At 36.5% G+C, this 16,418-nt stretch overlaps 1 protein-coding gene across 1 annotated transcript in view; it reads right to left on the bottom strand.

The window, feature by feature from the left end:
- htt (huntingtin) overlaps positions 1–16,418 on the bottom strand; it is a 1,164,033-nt gene that overhangs the window by 238,920 nt on the left and 908,695 nt on the right. Inside the window, exons 45-47 of the mRNA XM_090393484.1 lie at positions 10,549–10,703; positions 7,360–7,431; positions 7,139–7,205 (exon numbers count right to left, since the gene is read on the bottom strand). Of these exons, the coding sequence (XP_090249610.1) occupies positions 7,139–7,205; positions 7,360–7,431; positions 10,549–10,703 (294 nt within the window). The remainder of the gene's footprint in view (positions 1–7,138; positions 7,206–7,359; positions 7,432–10,548; positions 10,704–16,418) is intronic.

Consider the following 16,418-nt stretch of genomic DNA (forward strand, 5'->3'; position numbering starts at 1 on the left):
CAAGTGATGTGAAATCATTAGTTTCTACATACGAGTTGCCCTGTCATGAAGTTACTTCATGCACAAACTTTGTTTGGTTACACTTGGATAAAGGATGAAATCAAGAATATAATTTCTTGCCATCTTTAATTTAGATCTAGCACACTCAAACCTCTGGTATTTTCCATCACATACAGCATCAGATAATTATTTTTATATGAGTAGGGGAGTGAGAAGCAGTTTTTTTTTCATGCAGAGTTGTGAATGATTGGAACACCTTGCCTGAGAGTGTGGTGTCTGCAGAGAATTTGAGTGTGTTCAAAGCATGGTATGAGGAGCTGTGTGTATGATACAAGGACCTCCCAGATGAGTCTTTGACTCCATGGGGTCTTGGATAATAATAATAATTATTATTATTTATAACTATTTTACTTCTAACTGGAATTTTTCCATAAAATGCCATTGTTTTGGTTTTGTCAATAAATATTGTCATTCCAAACTGTTCTACTATAATTACATATTGTTCTTTGTAAATTGCCTTCCTTAACCAATATTATTACTTAATCATCTCCAAATAATAACATATTTATTTTATTATTTCCAGAAATTTTTGTACCTGAGTTATTTAAAGTGTTTCACTGTAATAGAAATATTAAAAAGTGTTAGAGACAGAGAACTTCCCTGTCTTACACCTTGGACACTAGATGGTGTTCACCACCTACATTATGCAATATTCACCAGGAGGAGATAAAATTCTGTTTATTCTTGCTATGAGGGATTTCTAAAATAGTTGCATCCTCTTAATTCAATGTGGTGTTATAGTCAATTGCAGGGTGACTGAAGAGCAATCCCAGGCAGAGAAGGTCAACTCAAGGCAGTTAACTCAGATAAGGTTAACCATCTGGGTATCAGTCATCTTTGCACTTTAGTTTCAATTGGTGTTTTGGTTGTTCATCTATATGTGATTGGTGAAAAACGAAAACTGATAGGATCTGGCTATATAATGATATAAAAGAGCTGAGGTCTTTTCTCTATCTCTCATACTATCTATCTGTCTTTTCTTTCTCCTAATACTATCAGGCTCTCTTGCACCCCTATACTTACTATTGGGTAGTGACCCTCCCATAATGCACAAAATTATACATGTCCATAAGGATGTGCTTTGCATTATGGGTTACTGAAGAAAATGATGTGAAGTCATTAGCCTCTATACATGAGTTGCCCAGTCATGAAGTTACTTCATGCACAAACTTTGTTTGCTTACACCTTGTTAAAGGACGAAACCAAGAATATAATTTCTTGGCATCTTGGCAAGTGGAAAAACTCAACAAAGTGCTAGATCTAATAATTACATCAGAGGATTTGTCTGTAACCAAGATGATACTGCATTGTCACCAACATGTGATCATGTGGACTTGACCTGGGAGGTGGCTAAATGTGTGGAATTTTCAGTTAAGAGACAGTATATGTGAAATTACAGGGCTAGTAAATATGAAACACCTAAGATTATATGGAGCAATGCAATGGCATGAGAAACATCAAGTTGGTTTAATAAATTTATAATAAATTTAGTTTAATCCTTTATCCAAGTGTGAGCAAACAAAGTTTGCACCTGAAAGTATCTTCAGGACTGGGTTAAGGTTGTTGATAGTGTGTGGGAGGTGATAAAGGAGGGTTTGAGGGACTTAAACACTGCATACTACAGTCAGGAGGATAAATCAAGTGGGAGTTAAATGGATGAATAGTATCATTAAGCAAGGGTTACACAAAAAAAAAAAAAAAAAGCCTGTGGGGGGGGGGGGGGGGGAGGAATTCAAAGAATAAGGTGATCAGCAGGCACATGGGCAGTACAAAGCACGGGCCAGAATGGCGACCAGTATAGTAAGAAAGGTAAAATCAGAGTTTAAGAGGAAATTAGCAGCACAGGTAAAATAAAAGGCGATCCAAAAAGAGGTCTTTCAGTATGTGGGATGTAAAAGGAAGAATGATTATGGCAGAATAATTCTGATGAATGTTAATGGCAAGGGAAGTAACTGAAGCAGATGAAATAATTGAATAACTATGTGAACACTTTGTAAGGATATATCATCCAGGTGGAAAATATTGCAGTAACTAAAGAGGCAAGAGGTAACTAAAGAAACAGAGGACAATAACTAGAGTTGCATAGGATATTACAGAACTTTGATGTGAATGCAGCTATGGGATTAGATAGCATACCAGCTCGAGTGTTATGAGCTTATATGCCATCAACTATTGGGAATTAGCAGTGTCTTTGACCATATGGTTTAATTTAAGTGTCAAGTCTCAAATTATTGACTATCATCTCAGAGGTGGTGATCAAGATACTGGAGAAATTGGTTAAGGAAAAAAATCCTGGACTGGGTAGACAGGAATAGGATACTATATGTGTGTGTGGGGAGGGGAGCAACATGGTTTTGTGAAGGGTAAGACATGCCTCAGAAACTTACTTTTCATAACACAGTGACAGATGAATTGGATAAATGGGTACATGGTGACAAATATTGCTAGACTTTGCAAAGGTTTCTGAAAAATAAACTGCAGCACATGGGATTGCATGGATAAGAGTGTGGTTGATGGAGATATATCAGATAGTAGTTTATTCAGGAGTATATTCTAGTAGAGGATCTGTGATTAGTGGTGTGTGCAAGGTTCTGTACTTAGACCACCACCTTTTAATATGTAATTATGGACAAAAGAGAACGGATGTCAGTTTAATGTGAGAAAGTTGTAAGGTTATGCATTCTGGGGTGAAAACATTACCAGCTGTGTAACATATTAATGGAACTGTACTCTGGGATATAGATGATGCCAGGGATTTCGGGATGTTAGTGGATAGTGTATTGAAGTTTAGAAGGTATATTGCAAAAGTGACTAAAACAATTCATTGGATTTATATGGCTTGATCAGATCCTGTCTTGACTACTGTGCACAGATCTGGTTAGTGGGTTTATTGTGGATGAGGAGGAAAGGATCCAGAGGTGAGTGACCAAGATGGTGGCAGGCTATGGAATGCTCCTTATGAGGACAGATTAAAGATTTGTGGGTTACAGAAGGTTGATAGGCAGAAAAGGGGTGATATGATTGACACATACATTTTTTGCTGAAAAACCTTTACAGGATTAATACATAGGAAATTTTTCAGAACAGATCTGGAGGTGGGAAAACAAGGACATCATCAAATTCCTGACATGTACCTTCAAAGAGTGTACAGGATATGATAGTACTACATGAAAAATTTACATCATTCCTAACTTCCTATCTACAATTTTCCTCCAAATCAATCTGTTACCTGTCAAGACTCCAACATTATCAAATCTTATATTTCTATCTTCTAAAGCACTTTTAACCGTATCAATCCACCTATATCTTGGTCTTCCTCTGGATCTTTTTCCTGCTGACCTGGCAGAGAACACTTGTTTTGCTAATCTGTCCTCTCCCATTCTGTTTAGGTGAACACACCACCTGAGATTAGCTCTGCTAACACATTCCTGGATGCTAACAATGTCAAATTCTTTCCTAATATCCTCATTTTTAATATGATATTGCCATTGATGCCATCTGTTCATGCCCCTAATCTTTCTCAGGACTCTCATATCTGCAGTCTTTGGTCAAGGGTTTTATTTCTAACCCAGCTTTCAGATCCATAAGTTAAAATTAGTTTGAACACTGTCTTGTATACAGCTAATTTAGTGTTTTGACTAATTTCTTTCATATTCCATATAAAGTTATTCAGTTGACTTCCTAGCATACCAGCTTTGTTGATTCTGTTGCCTATTTCCATATTTAATTTACCATCTTCACTAAAAATCGTGCCTAAGTAGATGAAATGTTTTACTTGTTCTATAGGTTCTCTATTCACAATGCAGTTGATATTTTCAATGCTTCTGCCTATTTTCATTGTGTTTGCCTTGTTATTGCTGACCTTCATACCATATCTATTACAACAGTTATTCAATTCAGTCAGGGAATCTTGCAGACTTGTACTGGATTTATTCAGAAGTATAACATCACCTGCATAATGCAAGGAGCTAAGATTAACATCACCAATTTTGATATGAGATTTAATACCACTTTCCTTCATAATGAGATCCATCTGGATAACGAATAACAGAGGGGATAATGTACATCCTTGTCTGACACCAGATTTAACATTAAATCATCTTCCTATATTTCCTTCAATTCTAACTGCTGACTTACAACTCAAAGGCTAAGTACTGCTTGATATAATGTCCCATTGACACCATACAACTGTAGTGTTTTGAATAGCTTCTCTCTTGGCACCCTGTCATATGCCTTTTACAGATCTACAAAACTTAAATACAGATCTTTGTTATATTCCTATGATTTCTCAATAATTTGTGTAAAGTGAAAATCTGATTCTGACAGTCTCCATTTGGCCTGAATCTTGCTTGTTCTTCACCAAGCTTCTCTTCCACAATCCTTCTCAACCGTTTCTCAAGAATACTGGCATAAATCTTACCAGGAACACTCAGTAGAGAAATACTTCTGTAACTCTCACATTCAATTTTATTTCCCTTTTTACAGACGGGTACTTTGAGAGCTCTACTCCAATTCCGGAATTCAGCCTTCTAAACTATGCAGTGCAGCCACTGTAAGACTTTTATACCTCCAGACTTCAGAATTTCTTGTCATTATCATCTACTCCAGCTGCCTTTCCACATTTCAGGCTTTTGGTGGCTTTTTCTACTTCAAGTAAGGATATGTATTCCTGATTGCATGCCTGGTGAGTGTTTTTTACCACTGTGCTGTCACTGATTGTTTCATTTAGCAATTTTTCAAAGTAATTACTCCATTCTTCAAGGATATCTTTTTCTCCAGTTTTCATGTAACTTTAATTCCTTTTACAGCACTCTTTCCTCCATTTCTGAGCTTCTTCAAGAACCCCCAGAATATCTTGCCACCTTCTTGATATTTATTTTCTATGTTCTTATCAAAGTTTTCCCATGACTTTTGTTTAGCTAGTTTTACACAGTGTTTAGCATTCTTGCATTTGTTTCTGTATTCTCTAAGAGCACAAGCTGACTTATTTGCCAGGAACTTTTGATATGCTTTCTTCTTTTCTTCACTGCCTCTTTAACTTCCTGTGTCTTCCATGGAATTTTGATTTTTCTATCCTTGCAGACAACCTCACCACACGTCTCTCTGGCTTAATCAATCAGGGCTTTCTTCAGGGCTTGCCACTGAATCTCCAAGGTTTGGTTTCTGTTCTCAAACTCTTTCATTTTTTCGTGAATAATGTTTGTGTATTTTAGTCTACAGTTCACATGTGTGAGCTGCTCAACTTCTATTCAGTTTAAAACTTTCTTACATGGTCTGCGCGGTTAGCCTAGTGGCTTTGCGCTTCGCAACCATATGCCTGGGGAAGAAGTGTCCTAGGTTCGATTCCCGTTGGTGACGTGAGGAGCTGAAGGATCTTCCTCAGCCATAGCCAAGTTAGCCAGTCTTGGACGTGGACAGCAGGGTTTTTTCCCCAGTTTATTCTGGGGTTTTTCATCCCGCAATGCAGGCAAACTGGTCTTGAGAACTCAACACTACAGGCCATAGTGTTGAGTTCTCAAGAACCCGGGAATAAGGCTGACCACCTTATCCTGTAAACGGAGTGAGGTCCGATGATCAATGGACCCTCGACACTGCAAGGTAAAAGAGGGTATAAGGAAGAAGAAGAAGAAGATGTTCTTCTTTTCAATATGATATTCAGTTTTATCATGCTCAAGACTAAATGGTGATCACTTCCAATTTTAAATCCTCTCTACACTCTGGTGTCCTGCCAGGATAAAACATCCCTATCAACAATAACATAGCCAATGAGACTTTTCTTATTCCTTGCCTCTTCATTCCATGTGAATTTGTGCATATTTTTATGTTAGAAAATTGTATTAGTAATAACCAGTCCATGTCCTGAGCAGAAATCCAACAGGTATTTGCCATTATTATTACGTTTGCTCTTTTCTCCAAATTTTCCCAAAATATTTTTGTATGTTTGTCAATCATTTCCTACTCTGCTATTTAGATCCCCAACAAGGACGAAAGCCTCAAAAAAATTCCTCCACTTCTACCTTAGTAGAACCTTCTCTGGAACCATAGGAACAAATAAGTCTCATTGTCCAGTTCCCCATTCTGATATTTGCCCACCTCACTCTACTTGAAACTGCCTATCATTCAAGAAGATTAACCTCGTATTCAGTGTTGAATACTATGGCTACTACTTCTTTTTCTTGATTGTCACTGCCTGAATATAACATTTTGTATTTATTGTTCAGAAATATCTCACCAGTTTTTGTCTTTTTTGTTTCACTTACCCCTACTATGTTTATCTGGTACTAATCCAATTCCTCTAGCTCCACTTCTTTGCCATTCAGGCATCTTACGTTGATAGTACTGATCTTGAACTCTGGTGATCTTGAGTTGGAGTGTGTTTTAGGATTTGTTTCAGGAAAACAAGGACCATCCTTGGAAATCGAGCAAGAGCATAGTTAACAAGGGGTGTGAGGACTAGATTTTTTTGTTTGGAGGGTGGTGAATGAGTAGAATAGGTTGCTAGAATCTGTTGCGAGTGCCATGACTGTGAATGAGTTCAAAACGAAGTATGATAAATATTGTGCAAATATTGGATGGTGCTTGGATAATGTTTAGAGCCTTTCTCATCGAGTCTACAGATTCCATAGAGCGGCCCCATGTAATAAAAATAATAATAAATTCTTCACTCAAGTGTGAGCAAACAAAAAATTGCATATGAAGTATCTTCATCACCAAGCTACCTCTAAATGAGGATGTTGACTTTCTCAGCAACTGCCTCAGCAGGCTCAGTATCTCATAATGCATGGCACACTTTCTTTCAGAAGTATATTGCTATGCATTATGTGAAGGGTTACTACACAGGCCAATTTTGACCTTTACAGAGGTCTCATCAGTAAACTTTTGTTTACTGATGCAAACTTTTGTCTGTTCATGCTTGGTAAAGTAGAATATAAATTTGTCTAGTATAATTTACTTTCTAACCAAAAGGAAAAACTTTCTATAGTTTCAAATTTTATAATTTCTGTTTATCTGTATATGTGAATGGACTTATGAACATGACAAGAAAAATGCTGTATAATAATTTAAAAGTTTTTCTGACCTGTCCTAAAGAATATGGAGTATGTCCAGCTACTCGCTCTGTGCTTTTTGCAAGCAGATCATCAGCTCTGCAAGGAAAAAAATAAAATAAATAAAATAAAATAAAATAATAATAAATAAATAAATAATGTACACATGCATTTAATGATTTATTCTATAACTAAAATAAGAACAATCTGGATAAAAAGAAAAAAAAAAAGGTGATAAAAATAAACAGGATACCTCTCACACTGTAAAAGTAACTGAACTTTTCTGTGAATTGGTATCTGAACAGCTTGAAGCTTTTTCCCACATCTATTAATAGATAAAAATTGATATCAGTTACATAATTAAGATATTTATTTAAGAATGATTCAGTTGTGTAGGAAATATTAAAATTTATTTCCCTGTTAAATTAAAATAGACTTTCTGATAGTTAGAGCATTTGTCTTTCAGATGATCTGGAGGACAGATTCTAGTATCTCTGTACTATATAAATTTTAAAGACTATATTCAGTTGTAAGTGCTCTTTTTTGCAAACAATTTAAATTTTAAACTAATTCTTCTAGTTCATAATATTCAGGAAACCACAAAGATGGGACTGTTTAATCAATTATTATTAGTTGCCAGCCTGGCTGGCCGAGTGGTCAGTGTATCCGCTCTCCAGCCAAAAGGCTGTGGGTTCTAATCCTGTCATGGGCATCAATGTTTGTGATTGTCCAAGGAAACACTAGTGGTGGCAGTCAGTGGTAGATTGCATTGGTGGAGTTGTGGTCAGTTGGTGGATTGAGTGGTGAAGACAGAGAGTTGTAGAGCAGGTGCCCTCCCTCGATGAGTCTTTGGACTCCCTGGAGGTGTCACGTAATAATAAGAATATTTATTATTATTTTTCTAATGCAATCAAGGAAACTGTATATATGTGTGTGTGTGTATTTTATGAGATATATTTTAGGAGAAATTTATCTCAACAATTTCAAAAGTATCTTTTCATAAAGCAGATATATCTTTAAAATCAATCTTCAGCATGACTGGCTGAAGATAACTTTTTTTTTTTTTTTCAATTTCTGACCTAAAGTTTTATATTTGTAATCCCAAGAAAGGCTTTTTTGATCAAATCATTTATACAGTTATATGATAGTTTCATCATCATCATCATCATTCCATAGAATAGATATAAGAAATGTTCCTTACAGAAATCTTATGCTCAGTCTCTGATTGGCACTTTGCTTTCAGCTCTACGTGAAGCTCTGGTCAAACTTTTTATACTGTCTATCAAGGTCTACCTCTTTTCTGAGTTCCTGGAATAAGTCCTTCAAGAAGTTGCATTGGTAGAACATTTCATGTGCTGTTATGACCAAGCCACATAAGTTGTTTCCTTCGAATCTCAGTTATGATGTTATCTCATGGACCAGCAAAAGAACTGATTCTTCGTCTTACTTCAAAATTTGTGATGCAATCAGTGTATGGTATCTTTAAGAATCATCTATAGCACCTCATTTCAAATGCCAACAACCTGTTTTCATCTTCTTTTAGAAGGATCCAAGTTTTCCTTCCAAATAGAAGTATTTAACTAGTAGGTCATTAAGAAATAATCTGTTGGTAAAATAGGACAATTTACACACATGACTTTGAATGTTATTTTCTTCTACACATTAAGTGCAGTAATCTGCCAGGAACTGTCAACTTGACATTTCATATTACTAACATTGATATCTGTCAATCCAAATTCTGTAATTAGCCTCCATAGTGCAATTGGAAGAACGATGGTACATTGCACCCTTTGATTGGAAAAGACCAAAGTTCAATTCTCATCGTGACGAGAGGAATCTTTATGTTTTTTTTCTCTCCTGGAAACTGGAGTTTTTCATCCTGCATACAAACAAATTGCCCTTGAGAACACACACAATTTACAGAAAAAAAAAAAAAAAGTGGTGGTGGTGGTGGGCAGTAGATGGCATTAGTATAGGGCAACGGTTCGCTGTAGTTGGTGGATTAAATGGTCGAGACAGAGAGTTGTAGAGTAGGTGCTCTCTCTTTGAGTCTTTGGGCATCTTGGAGGTTTCATGTAATAATAATAATAAAAATATATTTCTTAGTGCATGTTCTCAGACTAGTTTCTTTGCATCACATCATGGATATTTTTAAGGTTCCATGTTTTTTCCCTAGTATAGGATTTGCATATTTTCAAACTTATTGACAATTCTAAATGAGCTAAAGGTTACCAACTTTTCATGAGTGTGATGCACATAAAAAAAAACCCATTACAATTAAACCAAAAGATTATTTGTATTGGTGTATTAAATAATTCCTCCTACAATACCATATATAGTGCAGTTGGTAACAACAGTGTACTTTATTTTGGAAAGGCCAGGGTCTGGATGCATCGCAGATGGGATCCAGGGTCCAGATCCCATCTGGGATGCAAAAATCATTTGTAAGGAAATTTCTGCCAAAATTTTTCCCTGCCACAGTGGAGTTTGAGCCTACAACCTAATGGTTGGATAGTGGAGATGCTATACACTCAGCCAAACTAAGCCACAACAAAAAAAAAAAGTCAGTAATTTTCAGTACAGCAATAACTCTTAAAACTGGGAAAACATGATTTTGAGACTTTTTCATGAGAGTTTGCTTAACTTAGAAACTGATTATAAGTCTGGATACTTGAAATACTATAATGAAACAAAATAAAGTTCTTCCTAATAAGAAATACTACCTCCAGCTCTAATCATGCCACAACTATTAGAAACTTTGACTCTTTGGTGCAAATATTTATCGTAAATTTCTAATTCAAATACAGTTTGTAATAATATGATTAGAAAATAAAAATCTTACAACCAAATTAACTAAACAGAATAGCTAGAAAATGTATGAACTTTTAAAAATTGAACCAAGTTTTAATCTAAATTTTACTTCCTAGTTATCTGCATTGATTTTTGTAATTTATCTTTTATGGTTTCTCCTATTTTGAATAAACTTTAAGTTGAATAAAATTTACATAAAAACATGAAAGCAGAAACAAGGGTTCACATTAGAGGAAGAAAAAACTACTATATGGTAACTGTATGGATTAGGATAAACAAAAATAAATAATAAAAAAAAAGCACTTATCCATTTGTTTCCTTCTGATGAAATCACAAGGAAACAAAGCAGCACTTTGATGAAGTTTTTCTGTTATATCAGCCATCATGTTAGAGGACTACTTATTCGCTCAAATATTAGCATATCACAGATGTACCATATTAGGCTGTGATATAATTAATGTTATAATAAAAAACAGAAAAATAAGATATAGCAAATATATATAAATGCGTGCGTGTTGCACACTATATACCACAAGGTCTTCAGGGACCTGATTTAAAATATAAAATTTTCAGTTTCAAAAATGCACAAAATTACAGCAGCCCAAAATATCATTAGTAATTATATTTTCACCTAGTATGAAGAAAAGCTAAGGGTTTATCCCTAGGTTGCTGAAGAAAGGTGCTGTTCTGAGGGTTACCAGGTTGAGGAAGAAGTAATGTTTGTAACAGAAGAGCTGTAATACTCTTTACTGCTAAGCAGCTGGTTCTGATGCGTTCTTGATCCTCCTAAAGAGATTCAACAATAATAATTTATTGTATGCAATTAAAGATAAATTCTAAGAATTAATAGAAAAATAATTTGAATAGTAAATCCAAATATATATATATATATATATATATATATATATATATATAAAATCTTCATTTATCTGACCATAGTGAGAAGGCAGTTTGTCATTCTGATAACCGAGGGATTGGATAAGTGAAGTAAAATTACCTGCTGCTGCTCCACCATAAGCAGGGTTTTTCCTCCTGGAAATAGGCTTTTCATCCTGCATATCAGCAAATTACAAACAAAAAATGCTATTTTGTGTGTTGATGGTAGCAGTGTTGTTGTGCAGCTGGAAGATTAAATAGGGAAATAGTGAGATGTGTGTATTGCAGTAGGGGAAGAGGTTTTCCCACAATGAGTCCTTTGACTCCTTAGAGGTGTCCTGTAATAACAGTAATAATAAGTTGATTGGCATGGATCCATCGGTTAACTGAAGGATTGTTGTTCTGAAGATCAGAAAAATAGTAGATTACTGTGTGTGTGTGTGTGTGTCTTCTGTTTAATTAAGCAATTTAATTCCTACATAAACCTAGTGCAAATTACAAATATGAAGATAATGTAAATTAAAAAAAAAAAAAAGATTTAAAAACAAAGGCTCAGTGGGCTCACATAATAAAAGCACCCTGCTTATCAACTAAAAAAAAAAAAAAAGATGACACTTCAAATTCAAAATGCAAGATGTTCAAAAAGCTCACTCTTAAAAACCCAGGTGCCCAATTATTATTATTATTATTTGACACCTCCAGGGAGTCCAAGACTCATCGAGGGAGGGCACATGCTCTATAACTCTCCGTCTCCACCACTCAATTTCGTCCACCAACTGCATCATTTACACCAACGGCATCTACTGTCCACCACCACTAGTATTTTCACAGACAATCGCAAACATCCATGCCCACGGTGGGATTCAAACCCACAGCCTTTTGGATACAGAGCGGATACACTAACCACTCGGCCAACCATGCCAGCAATTATGTATACAGTAGTCAAGGTGAAGCCAAATCATAGCCTTATAAAGAGGGAATAACCTCCTGATCTTTAATAGTCAATTATTCTTCAACATCTAAGTAATCTATTGTGCTATTTTTTCAATTTATGAAATATATCTTATGAACTATATTTGGTTTCCTGCAATTCAGTATCATCAATATGATAAAAAGAATATGTAATATTTTTTTTTTTTTTTACAGATTTCTCTGTAAATGCTGAGGTATTCCTGGGCTCTGAGCTTTCAACCATACTATTTCTCCTATACTAGATGTCTAGTCTGGGTAGTGGCCCTTCTCTTAATGCATAACATTATACATATCTGCAAGGAGATGTGTTTTGCATTATGGGAGATACTGAGATAGGAGTGATGTTAGCTTGGTCCGCCTTGCTATGAGTTGCACGGTGTTGTACTACCTTACCCCAGTCCTGAAGATATTTTCAGACGCAAACTTTGTTTGATCACACTTGGATAAAGGATTAAACTAAATTTATTATGTTACATTCTAGTGGGATCTGAGCAGCTATTATACTGTCTATTATAGCTATTATCTGGGAAGATAGCAGGTGATTCCATTTAGATTCTCTTATTTTGAACCATTTGTGTAAACAGATCATAAAATCAGAGCATTCCATTCTACAGGCTTGAAAGGGATGCTGGTAAACATCACAAGGGGAATGTATGGCAGCCTGCAGAAAGAAAAGCTGCATAGTTTCTATCAATGCCACAATGTAATGTATTTAAAGGTGTCTAAGCAATACTGTATACCATAATATCTAGAGCTTCTAAGAGTGCATTTGTTCACAAACCACAGGAATGAATGGTAGTCTGATGAGTTTGTATAAATTCTCCCAAGTGGGCAAAAAACAGTTGGTAATGTGGGATGGTCTGGTAAGGATTTTAAATCGTTAAAAAATTTGTTTGTCTCGACATAGACTAAAGATTGGTGAGGTTTGAAATGCCCCAGTTGCAATTCTCATGGATTGATTGTGAATAGGATTCAACCATTCCAGAGTGCTCTCTCTCTCTCTCTCTGGTAGAAACACAGACTCAGTACTCAATCAAATTTCAATGTAATCAGTACACGGTACAATCAGAGCAAAGAACATCTGTCAGCATCCCAAGAAACAGAAGATAGGGTGGTACTGCTGCTGATGATGATTTATGGTTTTAATGGTGCAAGGACAGCAAAGGTTGTACTGCATATCAAAGGTTATAGCAGTACACAAGGTAAGACAATCACAAACATTCATGCCTGCAGCAGGATTTGAACCTGCAATCTGTTGGTTGGAGAGTGGGTACACTACCCACTTGGCCAACCAGGCTGGCAGATAGGTTGCAAAGAATGTTCATCACTTTATGGCACTTATCTTGCAAATAGCAAAATACTTATTGAAAGTTTTTTCACTTGATTATAAATTAAATTAAAGATGCCAAGAAATTATATTCTTGTTTAATCCTTTATACAAGTGTAAGCAAACAAGGTTTGCATGCTATATATCTTCACAACTAGGCTACTTGTATATAGTCTAATGACTTCACATTTAATGCCTTAATATCCCATAATGCAAAGTGCACATCCTTCTGGGTGTGTATAATGCTATATATTATGGGAAGAGCCACTTAAGAGTCACCTAGATTGTGATTCAATAAAAGTCAAAACCTAGACTGGTTTCGACTTTTATTGAGGTCTTATCAGTGGGAGCCAGAACCGTAAGTGATAATAAGGTTGAAATAATGCAGAAATCACATATTTTCCCATATACAAGTAGAGGAAAAGGTGTAACACCTTATTATTAAAATACTCTGGATTAGAGTTAGTTGTTAAAAGGTTTTCCACTAAATTAAATTAAAGAAAACTTTAACAAATAGTTCTAATAAAGGTTGAAACCAGTCTGGGTTATGGTTCTTCCCATAATGGGTGTGCATAATGCTATGGAGTGACAGCATAGCATTATACATACCCAAAAGGATGTGTGATTTCAATTATGGACTACTAAGGCAATTAATGTGAAGTCATCAGAGATTCTATGTAGAAGTAGTGTGGTTGTGTACTACAAAAGTGTCAGCAAACAGATGTTGCTGCCACCTTTGTCTTTGTGGCATTTTGCTGCTTCAACTCTTGATAAGTGGCACATAGCTGGGGGTGATAGTGGATAAGGATCTGAAATTTAGGGGACACATAGCCCAAAATTGTGAAGACGACACAAAGGCTTCTGAGAATGATGCAGAGAACACTGACTTGTAGAAGTAGAGAGATTCTTGTTCCATTGTATAAGGCTTTGATTAGGCTTTATACATGGACTATTGTGCCCAGATTTGGTCACCTGGTTTTCAGAAGGACGAAGAAATGTTGGAAAGGGTCCAAAGGCGACTGACTAAGGTAGTTTCTAACCTCTGGAATGTCGAGTATGAGGAAAGATTGAGAACATGCAATTTGCAGAGTCTGGTGGACAGGAGGAAGAGGGGAGATATGATAGAGACCTACAAGTTAGTAAGGGGTTGTTATAGGATCAATGCTGGAGAGGTTCTACAGAAAATAGTGGGAGATCAGGGGAGAACCAGAGGTCATCCATGGAAACTGTATAAAGAGGGTGTGAGAAGCAGGTTTTTTGTATGCAGAGTTGTGAATGATTGGAATGCCTTGCCTGAGAGTGCGGTGTCTGCAGAGAATTTGAGTGTTTAAAGCACGGTATGATAAAAGGACCTCCCAGATGAGTCTTTGACTCCATGGGGGGGGTCTTGGGTAATAATAATAGCTCTGTTTTTATATTTTCGATCTCTTTCTCATCATTCCACCTTTGACAAGCTCAGATGTATGGCAGTTTCCCTCACAGTAAGAGCATTTTGATATTTTGCTCTTACAGTCTTTATTCTTGTGATCTTTTACTGCTGCATCAGGCACAGATGGCAGAGCCACAATAGATAGTTGGAGTAACTTTTGGGATGTAAAGCCTTACTGGGCAAATAAAATAACCTGCTTTGACAGCTGTTGGTGGTTTTGGTTTGTTGAAGGTAAGGATGATATTTCTGGTGGGAACCAGATGCCCATCACTACATATTGGGATTCTTTTTATGGCTGTCACTCCTTGGTCTTTGATTTTAGAGCAGATCTCTCTCTCTTCATCAGGAACATCAAGGAGGTTCCACTCTAATGTTACCTTTTGTAAAAGTTTAAATTTTTGTGTGTGTGTGTGTGGGGGGGTAAATAACCAGTATTCCCCCAGTAGATATTGCATGGAGTAATTTTTCTGATTGTGCTACTATAGCTGATTCACTAAGGATATCTCCTGAACACACTTTCTTTACAGATTTTAACTATCCTACCAACCCTTCCAAACACTTCTGTATAAAAAAGGGTGACGTTTTTCCAATTGGACATTCACCTGGCATAAGATTAAAAATAGTGGTGTATTTATTGCAACTTCTGATGTTTTTTGTTTCTTACTATAGTTTTCTGTTGATGATAATATGGTTCCTGAACCTGGTTAGAGCTTGTTGAGGGCCTCTGATAAACAAGAGGATGAAAAAGTATTCATTCAGAGGAGGTGGTTAATTCAGTGCCAGAGCTCCCCACCCAGCATGGAGTCACTTATGGATGGCCACTCTCTGGCAAGCAGTGATTATGCTCAGGAGTGGAATGCCAGGGCTACAGCTGACCTGGATGCTGTGCAGGCACAACAGCAAGCCATGAACACTGTCCCTGGACCATGGGAAAGGAGAGAGAGACCAACTGCAACACTGACCCTTGGCAAGCCCACTAGTTGATTGATCCTGGCCTGGTCCTTCAGACCACCCATCTTGCTGAAGCATGGGCCAAAATAGTGCAAGACTACCTGGATATCCATTGGTTGCACATGGATGTCCATGCGTAACCCATGAACATTTCTGTTCAGTGGCTCAAGTAAAAAAAAAAAAAACGCAGCTATATTTATTAATTATCATGAATTGCTGAGGCACAATTTCTGGAGAACCAGGATTTGAATAGCAGTCAATGATTTCCAGCAGAGTGGCTAATGAAGGACCTTTATTCCAGGAAGGATTATTTCAGTTATTGTTTCAGAGTAGGTGTTTGGATCAGGAGAGTGAAACTAATACGACCATAGAAAACAGATGTAGAAATCTCAGAGGTCATCCAGATTGGCAACCTGTTACAGTGCCATAGAGTGCATGGCTGAGATAGGCTAAGAGGAAATTGATCTGTGGAAAATGAAATGGATAAGATTAGAGTTGCAAGCAGAACAGCAGACAAGGAAAAGAAAGCTAGTCAAGAGAGGTGCAGAGGTGAAGAGTATTAAAAAAATGATGAGAACTATTTGGTATTTTGCTTGGTAAGTTAATGCAATTTGCGTTAGATCATGACTGATAGCAAATCATTCAGATTCCTATCTGGCTTGATCTACGAAGTCGATCAATCTGTGGAAAAAGATAGGGGGATACAATTATGATCAGAGCTGCTAAGACAAGGTGTAAATTGCTGGAAGAATGATGAGGATTGTCTGATATTTTGGTTGGCAGATTAACTATTTGTGTTAGATCATGACTGATAGCATATAATTTGGCTTTCCATCCAGCTTGATCTGTGAGGTAACAGGAGAGTCAGTTTGTGTTATGAATTTTGAAGTCTCCCAGGAAGATGATAATCACATTTTGGGTAACTGGATTGTATGAACTCAATTTT

This window comes from Typopeltis vanoorti, chromosome 5 (genome assembly GCF_054136105.1).
Source record: "Typopeltis vanoorti isolate ZY-2024b chromosome 5, IOZ_Tvanoo_1.0, whole genome shotgun sequence".
In the NCBI taxonomy this organism is placed as follows: Eukaryota; Metazoa; Arthropoda; class Arachnida; order Uropygi; family Thelyphonidae; genus Typopeltis; species Typopeltis vanoorti.